The sequence below is a fragment of the Rhinoderma darwinii genome (assembly GCF_050947455.1).
Source record: "Rhinoderma darwinii isolate aRhiDar2 chromosome 1 unlocalized genomic scaffold, aRhiDar2.hap1 SUPER_1_unloc_21, whole genome shotgun sequence".
NCBI classification, from domain to species: domain Eukaryota; kingdom Metazoa; phylum Chordata; class Amphibia; order Anura; family Rhinodermatidae; genus Rhinoderma; species Rhinoderma darwinii.
This window is the reverse complement of record NW_027461658.1, coordinates 132,653-155,427: the sequence shown is the minus strand read 5'-3', so window position 1 is coordinate 155,427 and position 22,775 is coordinate 132,653. Positions and strand designations below refer to the sequence as shown.

Here is a 22,775-nt window from a genome sequence, read left to right as displayed (position 1 = left end):
CACGCTGTGACGTCACTCACAGGTCCTGCATTGTGTCGGACGAGCGAGGACACATCGGCACCAGAGGCTACAGTTGATTCTGCAGCAGCATCAGCGTTTGCAGGTAAGTCGATGTAGCTATTTACCTGCAAACGCTGATGCTGCTGCAGAATCAACTGTAGCCTCTGGTGCTGATGTGGCAGATCTGCACTGCCAGAAGCTGGGCGTTCTGAAGAGAAGTGGATGATACTTCTCGTCAGAACGCCCAGCTAGTAAAAGAAGTAAAAACGCCCCGTTGGACTTTTACTTTAAACACGCCCACTTGGACTTTTGCAAGCCTCATTTGCATAAATACAAAAATGGTCATAACTTGGCCAAAAATGCTCGTTTTTAAAAAATAAAAACGTTACTGTAATCTACATTGCAGCGCCGATCTGCTGCAATAGCAGATAGGGGTTGCAAATTCTGGTGACAGAGCCTCTTTAACTAAATGTAATCATATATTTTTATTTTCTCATTCTTCATAACTGCACCAGGTAAAAGGAAACTTGGTGTTATAAAACCGTAGAGCTTCCTCCAACACCTCAGTGGTTTCCCACCCCTTGTGGAGAGAAAACTTGGAGTAGTTGTTTTCCTTAATACAGGTACTTTGTATGACTAATAAAAGATAAGTGTCTTCACTGTGGGTTCCCTCTCTTGAAATATAGAATTCCCTAATAAGCAGAGGTGTCATTGTTCCAGGGCGTACCAGGGCACTTTTTTCTTTGGTTGGCAGGGAGCTCTTAATAAATATCCTCTGCAAATATCCTTTAAACTGTATCTGCAATTCTCAGGACGCGACCTTTTAGACTTTGATTATTTAAACATGGAATTGCAGATGTAGAGGGAAGTGTGTGATATATAGACAGATATACAGTAGTCATGTATTCAGTCACTGTGTGTTTCCAACAGATGAATCCAGTAGAAGAAATCCACCAGAGAGATGTCCCTGTCCTCTGTATTCCCAGGACTGTCCAGAGGAAAATCACAATGTGCCAGAGAATCATCAGGTAGATGGCGCTAAGCTTTCTTTAAAATATATCTATAAAGCTGCGGGGGGGGGCATGTGCCCTGGGCACAAATAGGAAAGAAGGTAGGGGGGCGCCGGGCTAGGCAGCACGGGCATAGTTGCCATCAATCCTGAATTTGCCGGGAGAGTCCCAGATTTACCGAGACGTGTCCCGGCAACTGCCATGTTCAATTGTATCTGCGTCCTCAGGGCGCAGATACAATTGAATATTATGGCAGAGCAGGAATCTATCCCTGCTCTGCCATTCACTACTCCTGGAGCGGAATTCCTGGCCAGAGAGTTGCCGATGCTTTGGCCAGGTATTCCGCTCCTAAAGGGAGCCCCTGACACCCCTGTCCATATATGGACAGTGACATTAGGGACTCCTCCTGGAGTAAAAACCCCGGCCAGATTGTTGAAAACACTCTGGCCAAGGATTCCGCTCTTGGAGAAGCCCCTGACGTCACTATCCATATATGGACAGTGACGTCAGGGGCTCCTCCAGACAGAGCAGGGATTCCACTACTAAAGGGAGCCCCAATGGCGCTATCTACAGGGAGGGAGTATAGCACTATCTACAAGGGAGGTGTTTGGCACTATCTACAGTGGGGAGTGTGGCATTATCTACAGAGGAGCTGTGTGGCATTATCTACAGAGGAGCTGTGTGGCATTATCTACAGAGGAGCTGTGTGGCATTATCTACAGAGGAGCTGTGTGGCAGTATCTACAGAGGAGTTGTGTGGCAGTATCTACAAGGGAGGCTGTGTGGCAGTATCTACAACGGGGGTGTGGCATTATCTACAGGGGGGGTGTTTGGCACTATCTACAAGGGGGGTGTAGTACTATCTACTAGGGGTGTCTGGCAGTATCTACAAAGGGAGCGGTGTGGTAGGATCTGCAAGTAGGGGCTGTTTTTATAGCAGTATCTACAAGGGGGGGTGTGGCAGTATCTACAGGGGGGGTAGAAAAAAAGTACTATGCACACCAATATGGAGTTATTTATCCAAACAAATTATTTATTTATAGCCAGTGACCGTGCGACACTTTGGTCAATACCATGACCTTCCTCAGGAACTATAGAATTAACAACATTTATATAAGTATAGATTTTGTAATAAGTGGTACCGAATGTCCTCAGTAACAATAAAATTAATTATGTACAGATCACAGATGTATATAAATCTTCATATGAAGCAATATCAGTAGTAAGTGAGTACTGTAAGATCTATGTGACACAGGTTACTGTAGTTCAAACAAATAATGAAAACAAGAAAGAAAAAAGTAAAGTTTTCACTGAGTAAAACACACATTGTAGATGTGTATAGTAATCATCTGAAAAGGTGGTAAAGGAAAATACAGGCAAACTAAGAGATATATAGACCAGTATATATAGTGGACAAGTAACAGTGGATGGATCTAGGTATAGAAAGTCTGGTTGATGGTATAGAGATGTAGAGATGTGTTATCAAATGAACCACATAATTATTTTATAGTCTGCAAAAAAATTGGTAGTAGTTAGTATAGATGATATAGCTAGAATTTTTTTGCAGACTTAAAATCATTGTTCAAGGTTTCTCTGGAAGAAAAATACACTACATACCCATGTATCCTTTCAACCTGACATGGTTCCTCCTAGATGACGTACAGTCCGATTCTATATCCCTCCAATCATCTCTGAATAGATCTAATACTTCCATGCACTCACTCCTGCACTATTATCTCTCTACTACACAAACAAACATTTAGCAACAACATGTTTGAACTGACATTAACCCCTTAATGACCGGGCCATTTTGCACGTTAATGACCAAGGATTATTTTTTGTTTTTCCACGGTCGCATTCCAAGAGTCGTAACTCTTTTTTTATTCCGTCGACATAGCCGTATAAGGGCTTGTTTTTTCCGGAACGAGTTGTATTTTGTAATTGTACCATTTTTAGATGCTTATAACATATTGATTAACTTTTATTAACTTTATTTTAGGAGAGAATTGAAAATAAGCAGCTATTCCAGCATTAATTTTCACGTTATAAATTTACGCCGTTTACTATGCAGCGTAAATAACATGTTAACTTTATTCTATGGGTCGGCACGATTACAGGGATACCAAATGTGTAAAGGTTTTATATGTTTTTTCTACGTTTGCACAATAAAAACCCTTTTAGAAAAAAATTACTTGTTTTTGCATCGCCGCGTTCCAAGAGGCGTAATTTTTTTATTTTTCCGTCGATGTGGCCGTACGTGGGATTGATTTTTGCGGGACAATGTGTAGTTTTCATTAGTACTATTTTGGGGTACATAGGACTTATAGATGAACTTTTATTTTATTTTTTATGGGGGGAATGGGAGAAAAGAGAGAATTTTGCCGTTGTTTTTTGCGTTTTCTTTGGACGCCGTTCATCCGGCGGTTTAATTAATGTGTTCATTTTATTGGTCAAGTTGTTACGATCGCGGGGATACCATATATGTGTATGTGTGATTTGTTTTGACCGTTTTATTAAATAAAACCACTTTTTGGGGCAAAAAAGTAGTTTTATTTGACTTTGACTGTAATTTTTTTTATTTTTTTTTTCACAAACTTTATTTAACGGTTTTACTTTTTTTTTTTTAGTCCCACCAGGGGACTTCACTATGCGATATGCCGATCGCATATATAATGCTTTGGTATACTTCGTATACCAAAGCATTATTGCCTGTCAGTGTAAAACTGACAGGCAACCTGTTAGGTCATGCCTCTGGCATCGCCTAACAGGCAGATGCTGAAGACAGACCTGGGGGTCTTTGTTAGACCCCCGGCTGTCATGGAAACCCGACGGCGACCCGCGATTTGTTTGCGGGGGCGCCGATCGGGAGACAGAGGGAGTTCCCCCCTCTGTCAAACACATTAAATGCCGCTGTCACTGTTGACAGCGGCATTTAATGGGTTAAACTGCCGGAATCGGCGCGTGCTTCGATTCCGGCAGTTGCAGCAGGAGCCAGGCTGTGTATAACAGCCGTGCTCCTGCCGCTGATCGCGTGGGTAAACTGTCAGTACCCGCGCGATCACAGGACGGATATATCCGTCCTCCTGCGCGAACTAGCAGCTGCTGAGGACGGATATATCCGTCCTTCGGCGTTAAGGGGTTAATTTGTCTTACCTTCTAGTCAGCTGGTACTCCCAGCACTGTGGTTTTCTTCTCCCCGTTCTAACATAGGCAATATGAAAATTAGCCATGTGTACACACACCGGCTACGAGCAGCACGTTGCATATAGCTATGACAACTTCCGGTCTGAAAGACAACATCCGGTCATGGTGCGTTTCACATGTGCGTTCCAAGCACGCCATGTGACTGCACAGCTGGATACATAACAGAGGGGTTTTCTGACATTCCTGTAGCGCCACACTATAGCGGTTACCCGCCAAGCTTACAGCGCCATCCACGCAGGATAAAGCATTGACGAAAGGTAAATTCCCTATACATAATTATGTGGTTCATTTGATAACACATCTCTATACTATGGACCAGACTTTCTATACCTAGATCCATCCACTGTTACTTGTCAACTATATATACTGGTCTATATATCTCTTGGTCTGCCTGTATTTTCCTTTTCCACCTTTTCAGATGATTACTATACATTGCTAATTATTACACATTTACCACCAGCATTTTGTTATTGAACATTTATGTCTTGTCTGATGACCGGCAACCTCTCCTTGCAATGTAAGATTTTTTTTCTGTACAAAACGCACTGTTCTATGCATAGCTGAAAATCTACAATGTGTGTTTTACTCAGTGAAAACGTTACTTTTTTCTTTCTTGTTTTCATTATTTGTTTGAACTACAGTAACCTGTGTCACATAGATCTTACAGTACTCACTTACTACTGATATTGCTTCATATGAAGATTTATATACATCTGTGATCTGTACATAATTGATTTTATTGTTACTGATGACATTCTGTACCACTTATTACGGAATCTATACTTCTATAAATTTTGTTAATTCTATAGTGCCTGAGGAAGGTCATGGTATTGACCGAAACGTCGCACTGTCACTGGCTATAAATAAATAAATTATTTGTTTGGATAAATAACTCCATATTGGTGTGCATAGTACTTTTTCTCTATTGGATCGGGTTAGCCCCCTACTAATGCACCCACACCATTACCTAAGTCTATCCGAACCTTGTAACTACAGGGGTGGGTGACACTATCTACGAGAGAAGGCTGTTCATTATGTCACCATGTAGTCTCATTAGCCTCCGTTATACAATCTGTTGTAGTCCGGCACTGACCTCTTTAAATTATTCTATTTTCATTTATTGTTCTGGTAACTCCCTTCTAGAATTTATATCGCTTGTAAAATGTACGATGTAAAATACTCGAGTTACTTATATAAATGACACCTCATTGATTGGTAGAGAAAGCAATGATGGCGAGGTAGAAAGAGATGTTGGGGGCGGGGGGGGCAAACTGAATCTTTGCCCCGTGTGCTGGAGAACCAAACTACAACTCTGCTATAAAGTCATTGAACCCAGTTTCATTTTACATTTTTTCTTTTTTGTCTGTTTAGGGTGAAGATCTGATTCATATTAAGGTTGAAGTTAAAGATGAAGCACAAGAGGAGACGGATGTAATGGCTGATCAGCAGTGTAAGAGGGGGGGGGGGACTTTCATTCGTTGTAAAGACAAACCTGTTTTGAGGGTCACCTAGATACTATTCACTGCCTGATAGAACGATTAAAAATAAATTTTATTATTAAATTGATAAAAGATATGGCTCAACCAGCCATTATTCCAGAAACAGGCAAAAGCAAGTGATTGGCGACAGTAGAGGTGTACCAGAGTGAACGAAGTTTCTCAAACACTCCAGGACCACCCTCCCTGCTTATTGTATAGTATTTCGCTACACCCTTGCCAATAGATAACAATCTATCCAGATCCAACGCGTTTCAGCAACACATCAAGAGTGATGCCTCATCAGGGATTACTAGATAGCAAGTTCAATTAGAATTGTTAGATTTCAAAAAGCTGGATAGCACTGTATATGTGCAGATTTTAGCCTCCAGACGCGTGAACGGCTCTGATACAATGACCGCACACGCGCCCGGGAAGCTGCAGGCTTATACGATTGAGAGCCCGCCCTCATTCCAATCGTCACCGGGGCACCCGCCAATCCGCATGTAACACGCACATTGTGACGTGCCGGAGGCGGCGCCTCACGATACAGACGACCAATGAGGGTATCTGGACGACAAGCGTCCATAGTTACTTAGGGGACGCTAGACGCGGCTCCTAAACTGCTGTCAACATCAAAAAACAAGGAATGGATCAAGAACGAATGTCCCTCCTATCACACATAGCACCGTCCCCAAACAAGCGGGGCAGTGTGAGGTGGAAGAGATATGTATCACGGGAGTCGTCAAGAGGAGACTGACCCCCAGTAATTCCATAGTTGCCTAGCAACTTATCGTTACCCTACTAGCCAGGGATCAGACTCAGATAGAGGATGGATATAGCCCATTATCCCAAGGATTCTGCATAGCAGTCCTATACGAGCATCCTCCCAAAAACGGAGGATGCCCGGCAGAGGAGAAACTCCCATACATGGTCGCTCCCTTTACTTGGGTCAAGGACTTGAATCTTTTTGCTAGAAAATTGAAATGGAAAAAGTTTTTTAAAATGCATAATAAACGACAATGTCTTGAGCTGGGCATCATGGAGGAAGATCTCCCACATTTTAGACTATTGGAGGGTTTGTGGGAGGAGGGTCACAGGGAGGAGGGCAAGGGCCCATTTACCGAATTACGGGTTCCATCTACAAAATATGCACCCCTAAGTGACAACACACCGATTTGATGTCTTTGTGAAGGTGGTTGAGGATCAGCTAAAATTGATCAACCAAAGAGAACACTGTTCTAACATTTCTAGCAATGAGATGGCTGGCCTACTATCTCTAGAAAGAGATGATAATATCATTATAAAACCCTCTGACAAAGGGGGGAATATTGTGGTGATGAATCGACCACAATATAGAAAGATGTGCCATGACATCCTTGATGATCGCAATTGTTATGGGGTACTTACCAGCAATCCTACTGCAAACTTTAAAGGTAAACTTTTGAACATCCTTGGTCCAGCGAAATCAGCCAATCTCATTAATGACAGAGAGATGAATTTTATACTTAAGGAGCACCCTCAAATGGCAACATTTTATAGCCTGCCCAAGATACACAAGGGGGTGAATCCCTTGAAAGGTCGCCCCATTGTATCGGGGATTGACAGCCTTACGCAGAATGCGAGTTTGTACCTGGACCAGGTCCTCAGGCCGTTCGTGGTGTCCCTGCCATCATACGTGAGGGACACCATGGATGTACTGAGAAGACTGGAGGGTATACGCTGCGATGGCGATGTTTTGTTGGCATCTTTAGATGTTGAGTCCCTGTATAGCTCCATCCCACATAATCAGGGTTGTAGAGCCATTGAATATTTCCTAATGGATAAAGGGATACAATATCAGGCCCATAATAAATTTACCATTGAACAGTTGAGATTTGGTCTAGAACACAACTTCTTTTTATTTGATCAGAAGATTTACCACCAGCTCAGAGGAGTGGCCATGGGTAGTCCCTGTGCACCTACCTTTGCCAATCTTTACCTGGGGTGGTGGGAAAAAGAGGTTGTGTTCAGTGACCTTATGGATAAATGGTCATCATCTATCTTACTTTGGATTAGATTTATAGATGACATTCTGATTTTGTGGACAGGGACCAGGCGGGATTTTCAGGAGTTTGTGGAGATACTGAACGCCAATGAATTGGGTCTATTTTTTACATCTGAAATCCAAGACACCAAAATTACATTTTTGGATATTCTGATCTCCAAAACTGACACAGGGATGTTACAGACGAATATGTACCGCAAAGAGACTGCGACCAATAGCTTACTGCGCTGGGAAAGCTGGCACCCAATTAGCCTGAAGAGAGGAATACCGAAGGGCCAGTATCTCAGGGCACGGAGAAATTGTTCCACCATTTCGGACTTTAGGGTATCTGCACGTGACCTCGAGAATAGATTCAGACATAGGGGGTACCCCAGGGATGTACTGAAAGGGGCATATCAAAATGCCTTGGGTTGCAACAGGAACGATCTCCTGAACCCTAAACCAAAGATAGTGGAGGAAGAGTCGATCAGAGTGATCGGTACTTTTGACTCTGCCAGTAGAGAGGTGAGGGAAGTCCTTAAGCGGTTCTGGGGCATCCTTAAGGCAGACCCCGATGTGGGGGACCTGGTAGGAGACTCCCCGCTTATTACATACAGGAGGGGACGGAACCTTAGGGACCGATTGGTTCATAGTCATCTACTATCACAGGCACAATGCAGTACTTGGTTGGAGAACAGTCTAAAAGGTACCTATAGATGTGGAACATGCAAAGCATGTGTGTCCATTATATGTAGCAGTAGTTTCAAAAGCACGAAAACTGGTAAAACATTTGACAACAGATCATACATCAACTGTAAAACGAAAGGCATTGTATACATGATTACTTGTAGATGTGGTCTACAGTACGTGGGTAAAACAAAAAGGGAGTTTAGGAGAAGGATCCGTGACCACATTGGGGATGTCAGAAGGAAGGTGGACACCCCGGTATCAAGACACGTATGGTCCTGTCACGATGGGGATGCTACTGCTCTTGGCTTTCAGGGAATTGAATATGTCAGACCGCTCGCGAGAGGGGGGGATCTGGACAAGAAAATTCTACAAAAGGAGGCTGAATGGATTTTTAGGATGCAGACCATTAATCCCCATGGACTGAATGAACAAATCTCCTATTCTTGTTTTCTCTAGTTACTTTGTGCCTCTTATTTCTCATTCCTCTCTGTCGAGCTATGTGTGCCTAGTTGTGACAAGTTGTGATTTTGGTTACTCCCAGTTTTCCCTGAGAATATACCAACATATAGTATTTTGACTGACAATGGCATCTCTGAGAATTTGGGATGTCTCTGTGAATATATCAATATATTATATTTTGACTGATAAATGGTATTTCAGTCCCTGTTCACACTATGCGGTTTCTATTGCGATTTGTGGCTGCATTGTTCTCCACTTGCTGACTTTTTTCCTTTCTATTCACTTTGTATGCGCCTTGAGATCAAGGGAGCAACCATGTATGGGAGTTTCTCCTCTGCCGGGCATCCTCCGTTTTTGGGAGGATGCTCGTATAGGACTGCTATGCAGAATCCTTGGGATAATGGGCTATATCCATCCTCTATCTGAGTCTGATCCCTGGCTAGGAGGGTAACGATAAGTTGCTAGGCAACTATGGAATTACTGGGGGTCAGTCTCCTCTTGACGACTCCCGTGATACATATCTCTTCCACCTCACACTGCCCCGCTTGTTTGGGGACAGTGCTATGTGTGATAGGAGGGACATTCGTTCTTGATCCATTCCTTGTTTTTTGATGTTGACAGCAGTTTAGGAGCCGCGTCTAGCGTCCCCTAAGTAACTATGGACGCTTGTCGTCCAGATACCCTCATTGGTCGTCTGTATCGTGAGGCGCCGCCTCCGGCACGTCACAATGTGCGTGTTACATGCGGATTGGCGGGTGCCCCGGTGACGATTGGAATGAGGGCGGGCTCTCAATCGTATAAGCCTGCAGCTTCCCGGGCGCGTGTGCGGTCATTGTATCAGAGCCGTTCACGCGTCTGGAGGCTAAAATCTGCACATATACAGTGCTATCCAGCTTTTTGAAATCTAACAATTCTAATTGAACTTGCTATCTAGTAATCCCTGATGAGGCATCACTCTTGATGTGTTGCTGAAACGCGTTGGATCTGGATAGATTGTTATCTATTGGCAAGGGTGTAGCGAAATACTATACAATAAGCAGGGAGGGTGGTCCTGGAGTGTTTGAGAAACTTCGTTCACTCTGGTACACCTCTACTGTCGCCAATCACTTGCTTTTGCCTGCTTCTGGAAATAATGGCTGGTTGAGCCATATCTTTTATCAATTTAATAATAAAATTTATTTTTAATCGTTCTATCAGGCGGTGAATATATATTTACATTTTTGAACTACATTTGCTATCTTATACACAGTGAATCACCTAGATACTACTCTCATATCATCCCATGTAAATAATCTATTCCGCCACTGCGTGTTTCCTACAGATGGATCCAGTAGGAGAAATCCACCAGAGAAATGTCCCAGTCCTCTGTATTCCCAGGACTGTCCAGAGGAAAATCACAATGTGCCAGAGAATCATCAGGTAGATGAAGCTGAGCCCTATACCAGATCTATATAGGGGGGTGTGGAGCTTTTTGGTCATGGGGTCATAGATTTTGGTGGTTTCTTATGTTGATCTGTTAGATTCTTCGCACTCTGCTGTATTGTACTGAATTGTTCCATATGTGAAATCAGGGGGAAGATCTGACTAATAGTAAAGCCGAGCATGAAGCAGAAGAAGAGCGGGTGAGGGGCGATCAACCATGTAAGAGTGAAGTGGAGGAGGAAATTCCAGGAGGTGTTACCACAGGTCAGTAATAATGATATTAGAAAGTGAATTGGGAGGTTTGGTAAGGTGGGGTTCCTCCTTAGTTCTACATTACAGTAACACGTCAGACAATGTGTCATACATAGTGCAGGACCTGAGGGAGCTGTGACTGCACATAGAAGTTCTCTACAAGGTGATGTATGAATTTGGTCATACACTAGACTTAGAGCCTGTAAAAATGACAATAATTCAATACCTTAGTATGTCTGACGATCGCTGGTCCAAACCCCATGCAGGGACTAATAAAAAGTGTTAAAAATAGTAAATTTTTTTTAGTGGTGTACAAAAATAAAAAAAAACCTTTTCCCACTTTTCCTCTTAAAGTATTGTAAAAAATAAACAAAATTGGTATCACCGCATCCGTAAAAAGTCTGAATTATTACAATATAACATTATTTAAATCACATGGTGAACACCGTAAAAAAAATGAATGAAACCGCCAGAATCGCTGTTTATTTGGTCACTTTAGCGCTAAAAAATAATGTAATAAAAAGTGATCAAAAAGTCGTATGTGCCAATAAAAACTACAGCTCGCCCACGAAAAATAAGCCTTTACTCTGCTCAATCAACAAAATAAAATAAAAATAACCCGCAGGATAAAGATAACGTGATTTATACAGAACAGTGAACACACATTTAAAACAAAATTGCTGTTTTTTGATCAGTTTGCCTAAAACAAATGGAATAAAATGTGTTTAAAAAGTTGCATGTACCCCACAATGGTATTACTAAAAAGCCCCCAAACCACTACGTCCTATGAAAAAATAAAGATATGGCTCCCATTAGTCGAAGATGAAAAAATATGCAGATGAACCGGTCCGATGGGAACTTTCCTTCTGTATCAGGAGGTGATTATCAGGGCTCTAATATTTGGGAACCACAAAGAGAAGGGCCCAAACATATCTGCTGGAAGCGAGGGCGCCCGTATTATACCAGGACAACACTTTCCCAGCAAAATTCCCCAAACTACGCAGAGGGGGATAAGTAAGGACACCATTTATCAGTGCGACACCGGCCTGTGCATAAAGGATTGCATCACAGCGTAACACACATCTATGGATAATTGTATTATTTACCCCATTATTATACCCTCTTATTATACCCTGATGTACTCCACACAGTTTATATATACCCTGATGTACTCTGCACAGATTATATATATATCCTGATGTACTCCTCACATATTACATATATCCTGATGTTCTCCTCACATATTACATATACCCTGATGTACTCCTCACATATTACATATACCCTGATGTACTCCTCACAGATTACATATACCCTGATGTACTCCTCACATATTACATATACCCTGATGTACTCCTCACATATTACATATACCCTGATGTACTCCTCACAGATTACATATACCCTGATGTACTCCTCACAGCTTACATATATCCTGATGTACTCCTCACATATTACATATACCCTGATGTACTCCTCACATATTACATATACTCTGATGTACTCCTCACATATTACATATACCCTGATGTACTCCTCACATATTACATATACCCTGATGTACTCCTCACATATTACATATACCCTGATGTACTCCTCACAGATTACATATACCCTGATGTACTCCTCACAGATTACATATACCCTGATGTACTCCTCACATATTACATATACCCTGATGTACTCCACCCATATTACATATACCCTGATGTACTCCTCACATCTTACATATACCCTGATGTACTCCTCACATATTACATATATCCTGATGTACTCCTCACATATTACATATACCCTGATGTACTCCTCACAGATTACATATACCCTGATGTACTCCTCACAGATTACATATATCCTGATGTACTCCTCACATATTACATATACCCTGATGTACTCCTCACATATTACATATACCCTGATGTACTCCTCACATATTACATATACCCTGATGTACTCCTCACATATCACATATACCCTGATGTACTCCTCACAGATTACATATACCCTGATGTACTCCTCACATATTACATATACCCTGATGTACTCCTCACAGATTACATATACCCTGATGTACTCCTCACATATTACATATATCCTGATGTACTCCTCACAGATTACATATACCCTGATGTACTCCTCACATATTACATATACCCTGATGTACTCCTCACATATTACATATATCCTGATGTACTCCTCACATATTACATATACCCTGATGTACTCCTCACATATTACATATACCCTGATGTACTCCTCACATATTACATATATCCTGATGTACTCCTCACATATTACATATACCCTGATGTACTGCTCACAGATTACATATATCCTGATGTACTCCTGACATTACATATACCCTGATGTACTCCGCACATATTACATATACCCTGATGTACTCCTCACATATTACATATACCCTGATGTACTCCTCACAGATTACATATATCCTGATGCACTCCTCACATATTACATACACCCTGATGTACTCCTCACATATTACATATACCTGATGTACTCCTCACATATTACATATACCTGATGTACTCCTCACATATTACATATATCCTGATGTACTCCTCACATATTACATATACCCTGATGTACTGCTCACAGTTTACATATATCCTGATGTACTCCTGACATTACATATACCCTGATGTACTCCGCACATATTACATATATCCTGATGTACTCCTCACATATTACATATACCCTGATGTACTCCTCACAGATTACATATATCCTGATGCACTCCTCACATATTACATACACCCTGATGTACTCCACATATATTACATATACCCTGATGTACTCCTCACATATTACATATACCCTGATGTACTCCTCACATATTACATATATCCTGATGTACTCCTCACATATTACATATATCCTGATGTACTCCTCACATATTACATATACCCTGATGTACTCCTCACAGATTACATATATCCTGATGTACTCCTCACAGATTTCATATATCCTGATGTACTCCTCACATATTACATATACCTGATGTACTCCGCACATATTACATATACCCTGATGTACTCCTCACGTATTACATATACCCTGATGTACTCCTCACAGATTACATATACCCTGATGTACTCCTCACATATTACATATACCCTGATGTACTCCTCACGTATTACATATATCCTGATGTACTCCTCACGTATTACATATACCCTGATGTATTCCTCACATGTTACATATACCCTGATGTACTCCTCACATATTACATATACCCTGATGTACTCCGCACAGATTACATATATCCTGATGTACTCCTCACATAGTACATATACCCTGATGTACTCCTCACATATTACATATACCCTGATGTATTCCTCACATATTACATATACCCTGATGTACTCCTCACGTATACATATACCCTGATGTACTCCTCACGTATTACATATACCCTGATGTACTCCTCACAGATTACATATACCCTGATGTACTCCTCACATAGTACATATACCCTGATGTACTCCTCACATATTACATATACCCTGATGTTCTCCTCACATATTACATATACCCTGATGTACTCCTCACATATTACATATACCCTGATGTACTCCTCACAGTTTACATATATCCTGATGTACTCCTCAGATTACATATACCCTGATGTACTCCTCACATATTACATATACCCTGATGTACTCCACCCATATTACATATACCCTGATGTACTCCTCACATCTTACATATACCCTGATGTACTCCTCACATATTACATATATCCTGATGTACTCCTCACATATTACATATATCCTGATGTACTCCTCACATATTACATATATCCTGATGTACTCCTCACATATTACATATACCCTGATGTACTCCTCACATATTACATATACCCTGATGTACTCCTCACAGATTACATATACCCTGATGTACTCCTCACAGATTACATATACCCTGATGTACTCCTCACATATTACATATACCCTGATGTACTCCACCCATATTACATATACCCTGATGTACTCCTCACATCTTACATATACCCTGATGTACTCCTCACATATTACATATATACCCTGATGTACTCCTCACAGATTACATATATCCTGATGTACTCCTCACATATTACATATACCCTGATGTACTCCTCACATATTACATATACCCTGATGTACTCCTCACATATTACATATACCCTGATGTACTCCTCACATATCACATATACCCTGATGTACTCCTCACAGATTACATATACCCTGATGTACTCCTCACATATTACATATACCCTGATGTACTCCTCACATATTACATATACCCTGATGTACTCCTCACATATTACATATACCCTGATGTACTCCTCACATATTACATATATCCTGATGTACTCCTCACATATTACATATACCCTGATGTACTGCTCACAGATTACATATATCCTGATGTACTCCTGACATTACATATACCCTGATGTACTCCGCACATATTACATATACCCTGATGTACTCCTCACATATTACATATACCCTGATGTACTCCTCACAGATTACATATATCCTGATGCACTCCTCACATATTACATACACCCTGATGTACTCCTCACATATTACATATACCTGATGTACTCCTCACATATTACATATATCCTGATGTACTCCTCACATATTACATATACCCTGATGTACTCCTCACAGATTACATATATCCTGATGTACTCCTCACAGATTTCATATATCCTGATGTACTCCTCACATATTACATATACCTGATGTACTCCGCACATATTACATATGCCCTGATGTACTCCACACGGTTTACATATGCCCTTATGTACTGCACAGATTACATATACCCTGATGTAATCCTCACATATTACATATACCATACTACTACCAAGCCAAATCCAGGCGCCAAAAGACGCTGCCTCAATACTGAGCCCTACAGTGTGCCCAAACAGCAGTTTACTACCACATATATGGTATTGCTATAACCAGGAGAACCTTTTAACAATTTTTGGGGTGTGTTTCTCTAGTGGCACAAGCTGGGCACAACATATTGGACTCTGAAATGGCATATCTGTGGAACAATTGCAATTTTCACTTTTTACCATCCGGAGCACATTCATTTCAGGAAAACACCTGTGGGGTCAAAATGCTCTACACTCCTAATAGGGATGCACGATGCATAGAAACTTCGATACTGTTCATCCCCAAACGGTTCGATACCGTTATTTCGTGTATTTCGATACTAAGCTCTGCGGCCGCACAGCTCAGTATAGTAATACATGAATGTATGAGAGCGGGGCTGCGGCTGTGTAATACAGCCATCGCCCCGCTTTGAGTCCTGACAACAAGTGCGCGCCGTCAGGATGATGTGATGCTGCCGGCGCTGTACTAATGATTGCCGTCAATGAAGACCGAACATGGCGGGCGCACTGCAAAACACCCCTATGTTCTATCTTGAGTGCCTGCACCGTCGCTCATTAGTGCAGCGCCTGCCGCATCACTTCATGCTGACCGCAGATGCTTTTAATGTCAGGAGCGGGTCAATGCTGTATTACACATCCCCGCCGGCGGAGATCAGGGAAACCTCTTATCTGCACCGTTATTCACCTGAATGCTGCAATCAAAGCTGACTGCAGCATTCAGGGAAAAATGAGCAGGGGGGATGCACTTTGGATCGCGTCACAGGGAATTCCTGTGACGAGATTGAGGGACATACCATATATAGGCAGACAGCCCAGGGTCCATTGAAGGACCCCAGGGCTATCTTACCATATTTCCTGTTGTTAGGACATACCTCAGTATGCCCTAACAACTGCCTGTGTACTATCCGTACACAGGCTAATGTACTGGCATATAGATATATGCCAGTACATTAAAGTTTAAAAAATAAAGTAAAAACATAAAGTAATATTAAATAAAAAAAAATACATACATTATTTTTACAATAAACATTCAACTAAGTCTCAATACATAAAATACACATATTCGGTATTAGCGCGGCCGTAATAACCTCCTCAAAAAAAAATTCCGTCATTTATTATGTGTACGCTGTAAAAAAATAAAATAAAAACTGCTTTCTTTCACTTATTGTGGGGCACGAGGTGTGATGAATTTAACCTCCATGTTCCTCACATTACTAGTAATTAACCCCATCATGTACCTCACATATTAACCAATTATGACTGCGAAACATGATGGGGTTAATTACTATTAATGTGAGGCACATTCAAAATTCAATAACACCTCATGCCTCACAACAGAAAATGGAAGAATTTTTTATTTTTTTAATTACTGTTGGCAAAGTATCGTTTTGGTATCGGTATCGAAGTCCAAATTCAGGTATCGTGACATCCCTAACCTCTGATAAATGTCTTAAGCGGTGTCGTTTCCAAAATGGGGTCACTTTTAGGGTGTTTCCACTGTTTTGGTCCCAAAGGTGTTTTGCAAATGCAACATGGGGCTAGGAAACTAATCCATCAAAATCTGTGCTCCTTCCCTTCTGAGCAGTTTATGAGCACATATTGGGTATTTCCGTACTCTGGAGAATTTTCCTTACAAATGTTGGGGTGCTTTTTCTCCTTTATTTGTTAAGAAAATGAACAATTTAGAGATAAAACTACATCTTATTGGAAAAAATGTGCTTGATTGGGTGGTGTGATTGCTTATTTTTTGTGGGGCGATAGTTTTTATTAATACCTTTCTGGGATACATGTGAATTTTTTTTCAGTTTCTATTAGATTTCTTGGGGTGACAAAAAGACAACAATTATGGCGTCTTTAATTACAATTTTTTATTCTTCGTACTGCGTTCACCGTGCGGGTTAAATAACATTAGATTGTAATAGATTACATTTTTACGGATGTGGTAATACCAGTTATGTTCATTTTCATTTTTGTTAACATTACTTTAGAGAACAGGTGGGAAAAGGTTTTGGTTTTTTGTAACTTTTAGTTTTATTTTTTACAGTTTATTTTTTTTTTTTTTTTTTTTTCATTAGCCACCCCGCCCCCCTCCAGGGAACTTGAACTAGCGATCACTTGCTGTGTATACTGCAACGATAATGTATAGCAGTATATCATTTATTCTTACAGGCATCTGGCAGGACTTCGTGGGAGTACAGAAATGGCAGACCTGGGCGCCTTCATTAGGCCCCCAGGCTGCCATGACAACCATCAGCTTCGTGCAATCGCGTTTCGGGAAGACCGATGAGGTTTTTGAGCTGGCCGGACCCTTTTTCTAATGCCTTAGATGCTGCAGTCGCAATTGACTGCGGCATCTAAGGGGCTAAACGGGCGGAATCAACTGATCTTGGATTCTACCCGTTGCAGTAAGGTGTCGGCTGTATTACACAGCCGACATCCGTTGAGTATGGAGCGTGCTCTGCCCGTGAGCGCGCTCCATACTTCCCCTTAACGCTTTTTACGTACATGTAGGTGACCATGCGTTAGGGTAGGGGTTTATGTGTCATTTTTTCTTCATTTTTGTTTATTTTTTAACTTTTATTTTTATGGCCTTTCCATCAGAAAAGACATTTGGGGAACTTTTATTATTTCATTTTATTTTTTTTACACTATACTTTTCCTCTGTAACTGGCGCTTTACAGCAGGGGAGATCAACCCTGTTATCGTGACTATTGTCACTGATAGGGCTGTGCTGGGTCTAGTTAGATACAGCAGCAGCCTCCTACTACCGGCATCTCGGCGCTCATGTGACTAGTCACATGACCACCGGCATCAAAAGAGGCCGCAGCGCTCATTGAGCGTTGTGTACATGAGTGCAGAGAAGACAAGTGGTAAAAAACAATTTTTGTCTTCTTTTCAGGGTCCCTGGCTGTCTCTGACGACCGGGCACGCGACATTTAGCTGCTCAATCACTCAGGCAGCAAACTTAAACCTGCAGCATACGTACACAGTGGGCAGTCCTCAACTGGTTAAACATCATTTTAAGAGTCAATCGAAATGAAAAAACACATACATTTTGGTCATTTCCTTTATACTTTTGTTATTTATTTGGTTCTTCCATTACAAATCTTGTAATAATAACCGCTGAGAAGAAAGATCCTCATTATAGTTCTATATTTAATATGAGCCTGGGACAATAATTGAGGAGCTATTAGAAAACACACAAGGTCCCCATGACAAATCTGCACACATGTCACAAGGGGGCATGTTGTCTTCAGGATATTTCCGTAGTACAACCTTAGGCTGCAATATCAAGCAATCAGATCTCCACTGTAATCTACTATACACTTTTTGGAACATGTTTTCTTTAAATGGACCCTAACTTTTCAAACAACTTGTGGTATCTAATAGTATTCCTGATATATATCAACTTTGTAATTCACTTACTGTTATAGTTTAGCTGTTTTATCCATGAAAATTTTATGTGAAGTTAGTGCCACTAGGTGAGAGACACACAGACGCTGCTGCTTATAGAAGTCTATGGGAAAGGAAGGGGAAGCAGAATGAGGGAGCAGGAGCACATAGACACAGATGCTGTTGTCAATAAAGGACTTTGAACAGGAGAGGGGGAGCAGAAGCAGAGAGAGTTGACATAGGCCTCTGGTAAGAGTTATATGTCACCTCTGTGCTGGATTTTCCACTACACTGCTCCTTACTGCTTGCTGTATGATGTGCTCCATGCTGCTGCAGCTTCTAAGGGTGTGCTACAGAGAGATAGTAGACCAGGGTGGCTCTCTGCTCTGTGTGCAGTGTATAGAAGACATGATGGCAGTTAAGCTACACCCACTACCTCAGGGAAAACTGAGAATTATAGATCGAGCCTGCAGAGGGAAAACTGCTAAAAGAATGCCATATACAAGTCATGTAATGGCCAGAAATAGTGTTATTCCTCCTGTACACACATATAACAGATTATTCTGAAAAGTCGTCTTAAAATTAGGTACGCTTTAAAGGTCTTTAAGAAGTTTTCAAAGTGGGTTTAAAGATGTGGTTTTTATATTGGATTAAAAAATATATCCATGATTATTAGAAAGCACCTATTTTAACCAGTTGCTGACTGCCCATAGATTATAAATGTCCTGGTGGTCCACACCTATCTCTGCAAGGACATTTTAAAACATCCTGCTGAGTTTTCTCCTCTCCGACTCTCCCACTCCATCACAGTTAAATATATCACTTATTGTATTACACAACGTCGAAGCCCTATATGTTTTGAGAAAAACAAGACCAAATACATATAGGTTGGAGAGAAATAGAACGACAATTTGCTATTAAGTTGTCACATGACTAAAACTTGAATGAGGCCACTTCATTTCATTAGGTTCACATTATCAGTACTTGATAGGACACTCTTTCCCCTTACAACAGCCTGAATTCTTAGTGGAATGATATTACTATGTACTGGAAACCTGTATTACAGATTCTGATTATTAACTTCACTCTGTCTATTCCACTACATCCCAAAGATGATCTATAAAATTGAGATCCGGTGACTGTTCAGCCATTTGGATATGCAGACCTCATTATCATGTCCATGAATTCATCCTTTGATTTGTCTCATGACACATTATCTTGTTAAATGTAGACTGTGGGCAATATTAGACTGTAACAATATTAAGTTAAGATTGTGTATGCCTTATTAGTATTTAAAAGTCCAAATGTGTTAGCAGAGAACAGGCTTCATTACCAGACAAGGTTCTGCTTTTTCCCAAAAATTATTTTATTATGTCGAGCTTTATGTAATAAATTAATAGTGGAGAACTGAGTGTAGACCAGAATCCTGGACTGTCATGTATTGTTATACAAAGCGTTATAAGGCTGGAATGGAGTCAAAAGGCTTGGCTTAAACTTCTTCCTGCTTGATACACTTCTGACTTTGGCTCAAAACACGGCATGTGTGTTTCCAGCCTAACACAAATGTTATAAATTTGTCAACTTTTCTATTGTGAAACAAAATCACAGTTTGTTTTTTTAATCCTAACAGAAAATCCCAGTAAGAACTCTGAGGGAAACTTCACGTTATTGCTAAATTATAAAGTAGACGATGAAGATATCATCCAGCGCTCTTCAGGAGAAAACCTCATTACCCTTAATATACATCCAGGACTTCACAGTAAAGACCTATCATATAATTTCACTAATAATGAGGAACCTTCTACCCAATCACAGATTGTTACCACAAGTACAGCCCAGAAAGGGGGTAAAAGGTTTCAATGTGGTAAACCGTTCAAAAAAATCTCAGGTCTTTTAACAAACAGAAGAATTCACACAGGAGAGAATCCGTATTCATGTGCAGAATGTGGGAAATGTTTTACAGATAAATCAAATCTTGTTATACATGAGAGAAGTCACACAGGAGAGAAACCGTATTCATGTTCAGAATGTGGGAAATGTTTTAAATTTAAATCAAATCTTGTTAGACATGAGAGAATTCACACAGTAGAGAAGCCGTATTCATGTCCAGAATGTGCGAAATGTTTTACAGATAAATCAGGTCTTGTTATACATGAGAGACTTCATACAGGAGAGAAGCCATATTCATGTTCAGAAAGTGGGAAATGTTTTACACATAAATCACATCTTGTTATACATGAGAGAAGTCACACAGGTGAGAAGCCGTATTCATGTGCAGAATGTGGGAAAAGTTTTAAATTGAAAACAAATCTTGTTAGACATGAGAGAATTCACACAGGGGAGAAGCCATATTCATGTTCAGAATGTGGGAAATGTTTTACAAATAAATCACATCTTGTTAGACATGAGAGAAGTCACACAGGAGAGAAGCCGTATTCATGTTCAGAATGTGGGAAATGTTTTACAAATAAATCACATCTTGTTAGACATGAGAGAAGTCACACAGGAGAGAAGCCATATTCATGTTCAGAATGTGGGAAATGTTTTACAAATAAATCAGCTCTTGTTACACATGAGAAAATTCACAGAGGTGAGAAGCTGTATTCATGTTCAGAATGTGGGAAATGTTTTATAACAAAATCCTATGTTGTTAAACATAAGAGAATTCACACAGGAGAGAAGCCATATTCATGTTCAGAATGTGGGAAATGTTTTACAGATAAATCAGGTCTTATTGTACATAAGAGAAGTCACACAGGAGAGAAGCCATATTCATGTCCAGAATGTGGGAAATGTTTTACAGATATATCAGGTCTTATTGTACATAAGAGAAGTCACACAGGAGAGAAGCCATATTCATGTTCAGAATGTGGGAAATGTTTTACATATAAATCCCATCTTGTTATACATGAGAGAAGTCATACAGGAGAGAAGCCGTATTCATGTTCAGAATGTGGGAAATGTTTTACAGATAAATCAGGTCTTGTTAGACATGAGAGAAGTCACACAGGAGAGAAGCCATATTCATGTCCAGAATGTGGGAAATGTCTTACAGATAAATCAAGTCTTGTTGTACATAAGAGAAGTCACACAGGAGAGAAATTATAGTAGTGTTCAGAATGTGGGAAATGTTTTACTACTAAAGCAAAGCTGAGGGCTCATCGGAGAAACCATACAGGGGAGAAGCCATTTTGATGATCTATATGTGGAAGATATTTGTTTTTTAAAATAAATTTACATTTTGGAACTTTGCAGAGAATTCACATGAAGTAGAAACCATAATCTCGTTTAGAATGTGGGAAATGCTATAAGATAAAAAAAAAAATATTTGAAACACATCAAATTATTCACAGACTTTAACCCCTTAGTGACCCGCCTATTTTAGGCCTTAATGACCAAGCTATTTATTACGTTTTTTCCATCGTCTCATTCAAACAGCTATAACTTTTTTGTTTTAGTCGACATAGCTGTATTAGATCTTGTCTTTTGTAAGGACAAGTTGTATTTTGTAACAGCGCCATTTTGTGGTACATGGAATTTTATTGAATAACTTTTCTAAAAAAGCATTTTTGGGGGGAATAAAAAAAAACAATTCCGCCACACTTTTTTGCATCCTAAATTTACGCCATTTATCGTGTGGTATAAATAACACAATAACTTTATTCAGCGGGTTGTTATGATGGCAACAATACCAAATTTATATTGATTTTGTAGGTTTTACTATGGTTACACAGTAAAAAACAATGTATTTTTTTTTTTTTTTAATTATTTGTGCTTGTGTCTCCATATTTGAAGAGCGATGTCTTTTCTTTTTTTTTTTTTTCCGCCGATGCAGTTGTATGAGAGCTTTTTTTTGCGGGAAGACTTGTAGTTTTTATCGGCACCATTTTGGAGTACATGCGACTTTTTGATCACTTTTTATCAAATTT

General features: G+C 40.3%; 1 protein-coding gene across 1 annotated transcript; it reads left to right on the top strand.

Annotated features, from left to right (window-relative positions):
* The first annotated feature begins 853 nt into the window (after positions 1 to 853).
* On the top strand, positions 854 to 22,561 carry LOC142670919 (uncharacterized). The gene is made up of 5 exons (XM_075847132.1): positions 854 to 1,028; positions 5,586 to 5,664; positions 10,186 to 10,283; positions 10,436 to 10,550; positions 20,477 to 22,561. Exons 2-5 carry the CDS (start codon positions 5,649 to 5,651, stop codon positions 21,952 to 21,954), a joined length of 1,707 nt encoding a protein of 568 aa, XP_075703247.1. The 5' UTR covers positions 854 to 1,028; positions 5,586 to 5,648; the 3' UTR covers positions 21,955 to 22,561.
* Positions 22,562 to 22,775: the final 214 nt, after the last annotated feature.

Excerpts from the sequence above, each read along its gene's own strand:
- LOC142670919 (XM_075847132.1), top strand. Across the intron at positions 10,284-10,435 it reads ATGTGCCAGAGAATCATCAG|GGGGAAGATCTGACTAATAG; the intron begins GTAGATGAAGCT and ends ATGTGAAATCAG. Across the intron at positions 10,551-20,476 it reads TCCAGGAGGTGTTACCACAG|AAAATCCCAGTAAGAACTCT; the intron begins GTCAGTAATAAT and ends TAATCCTAACAG.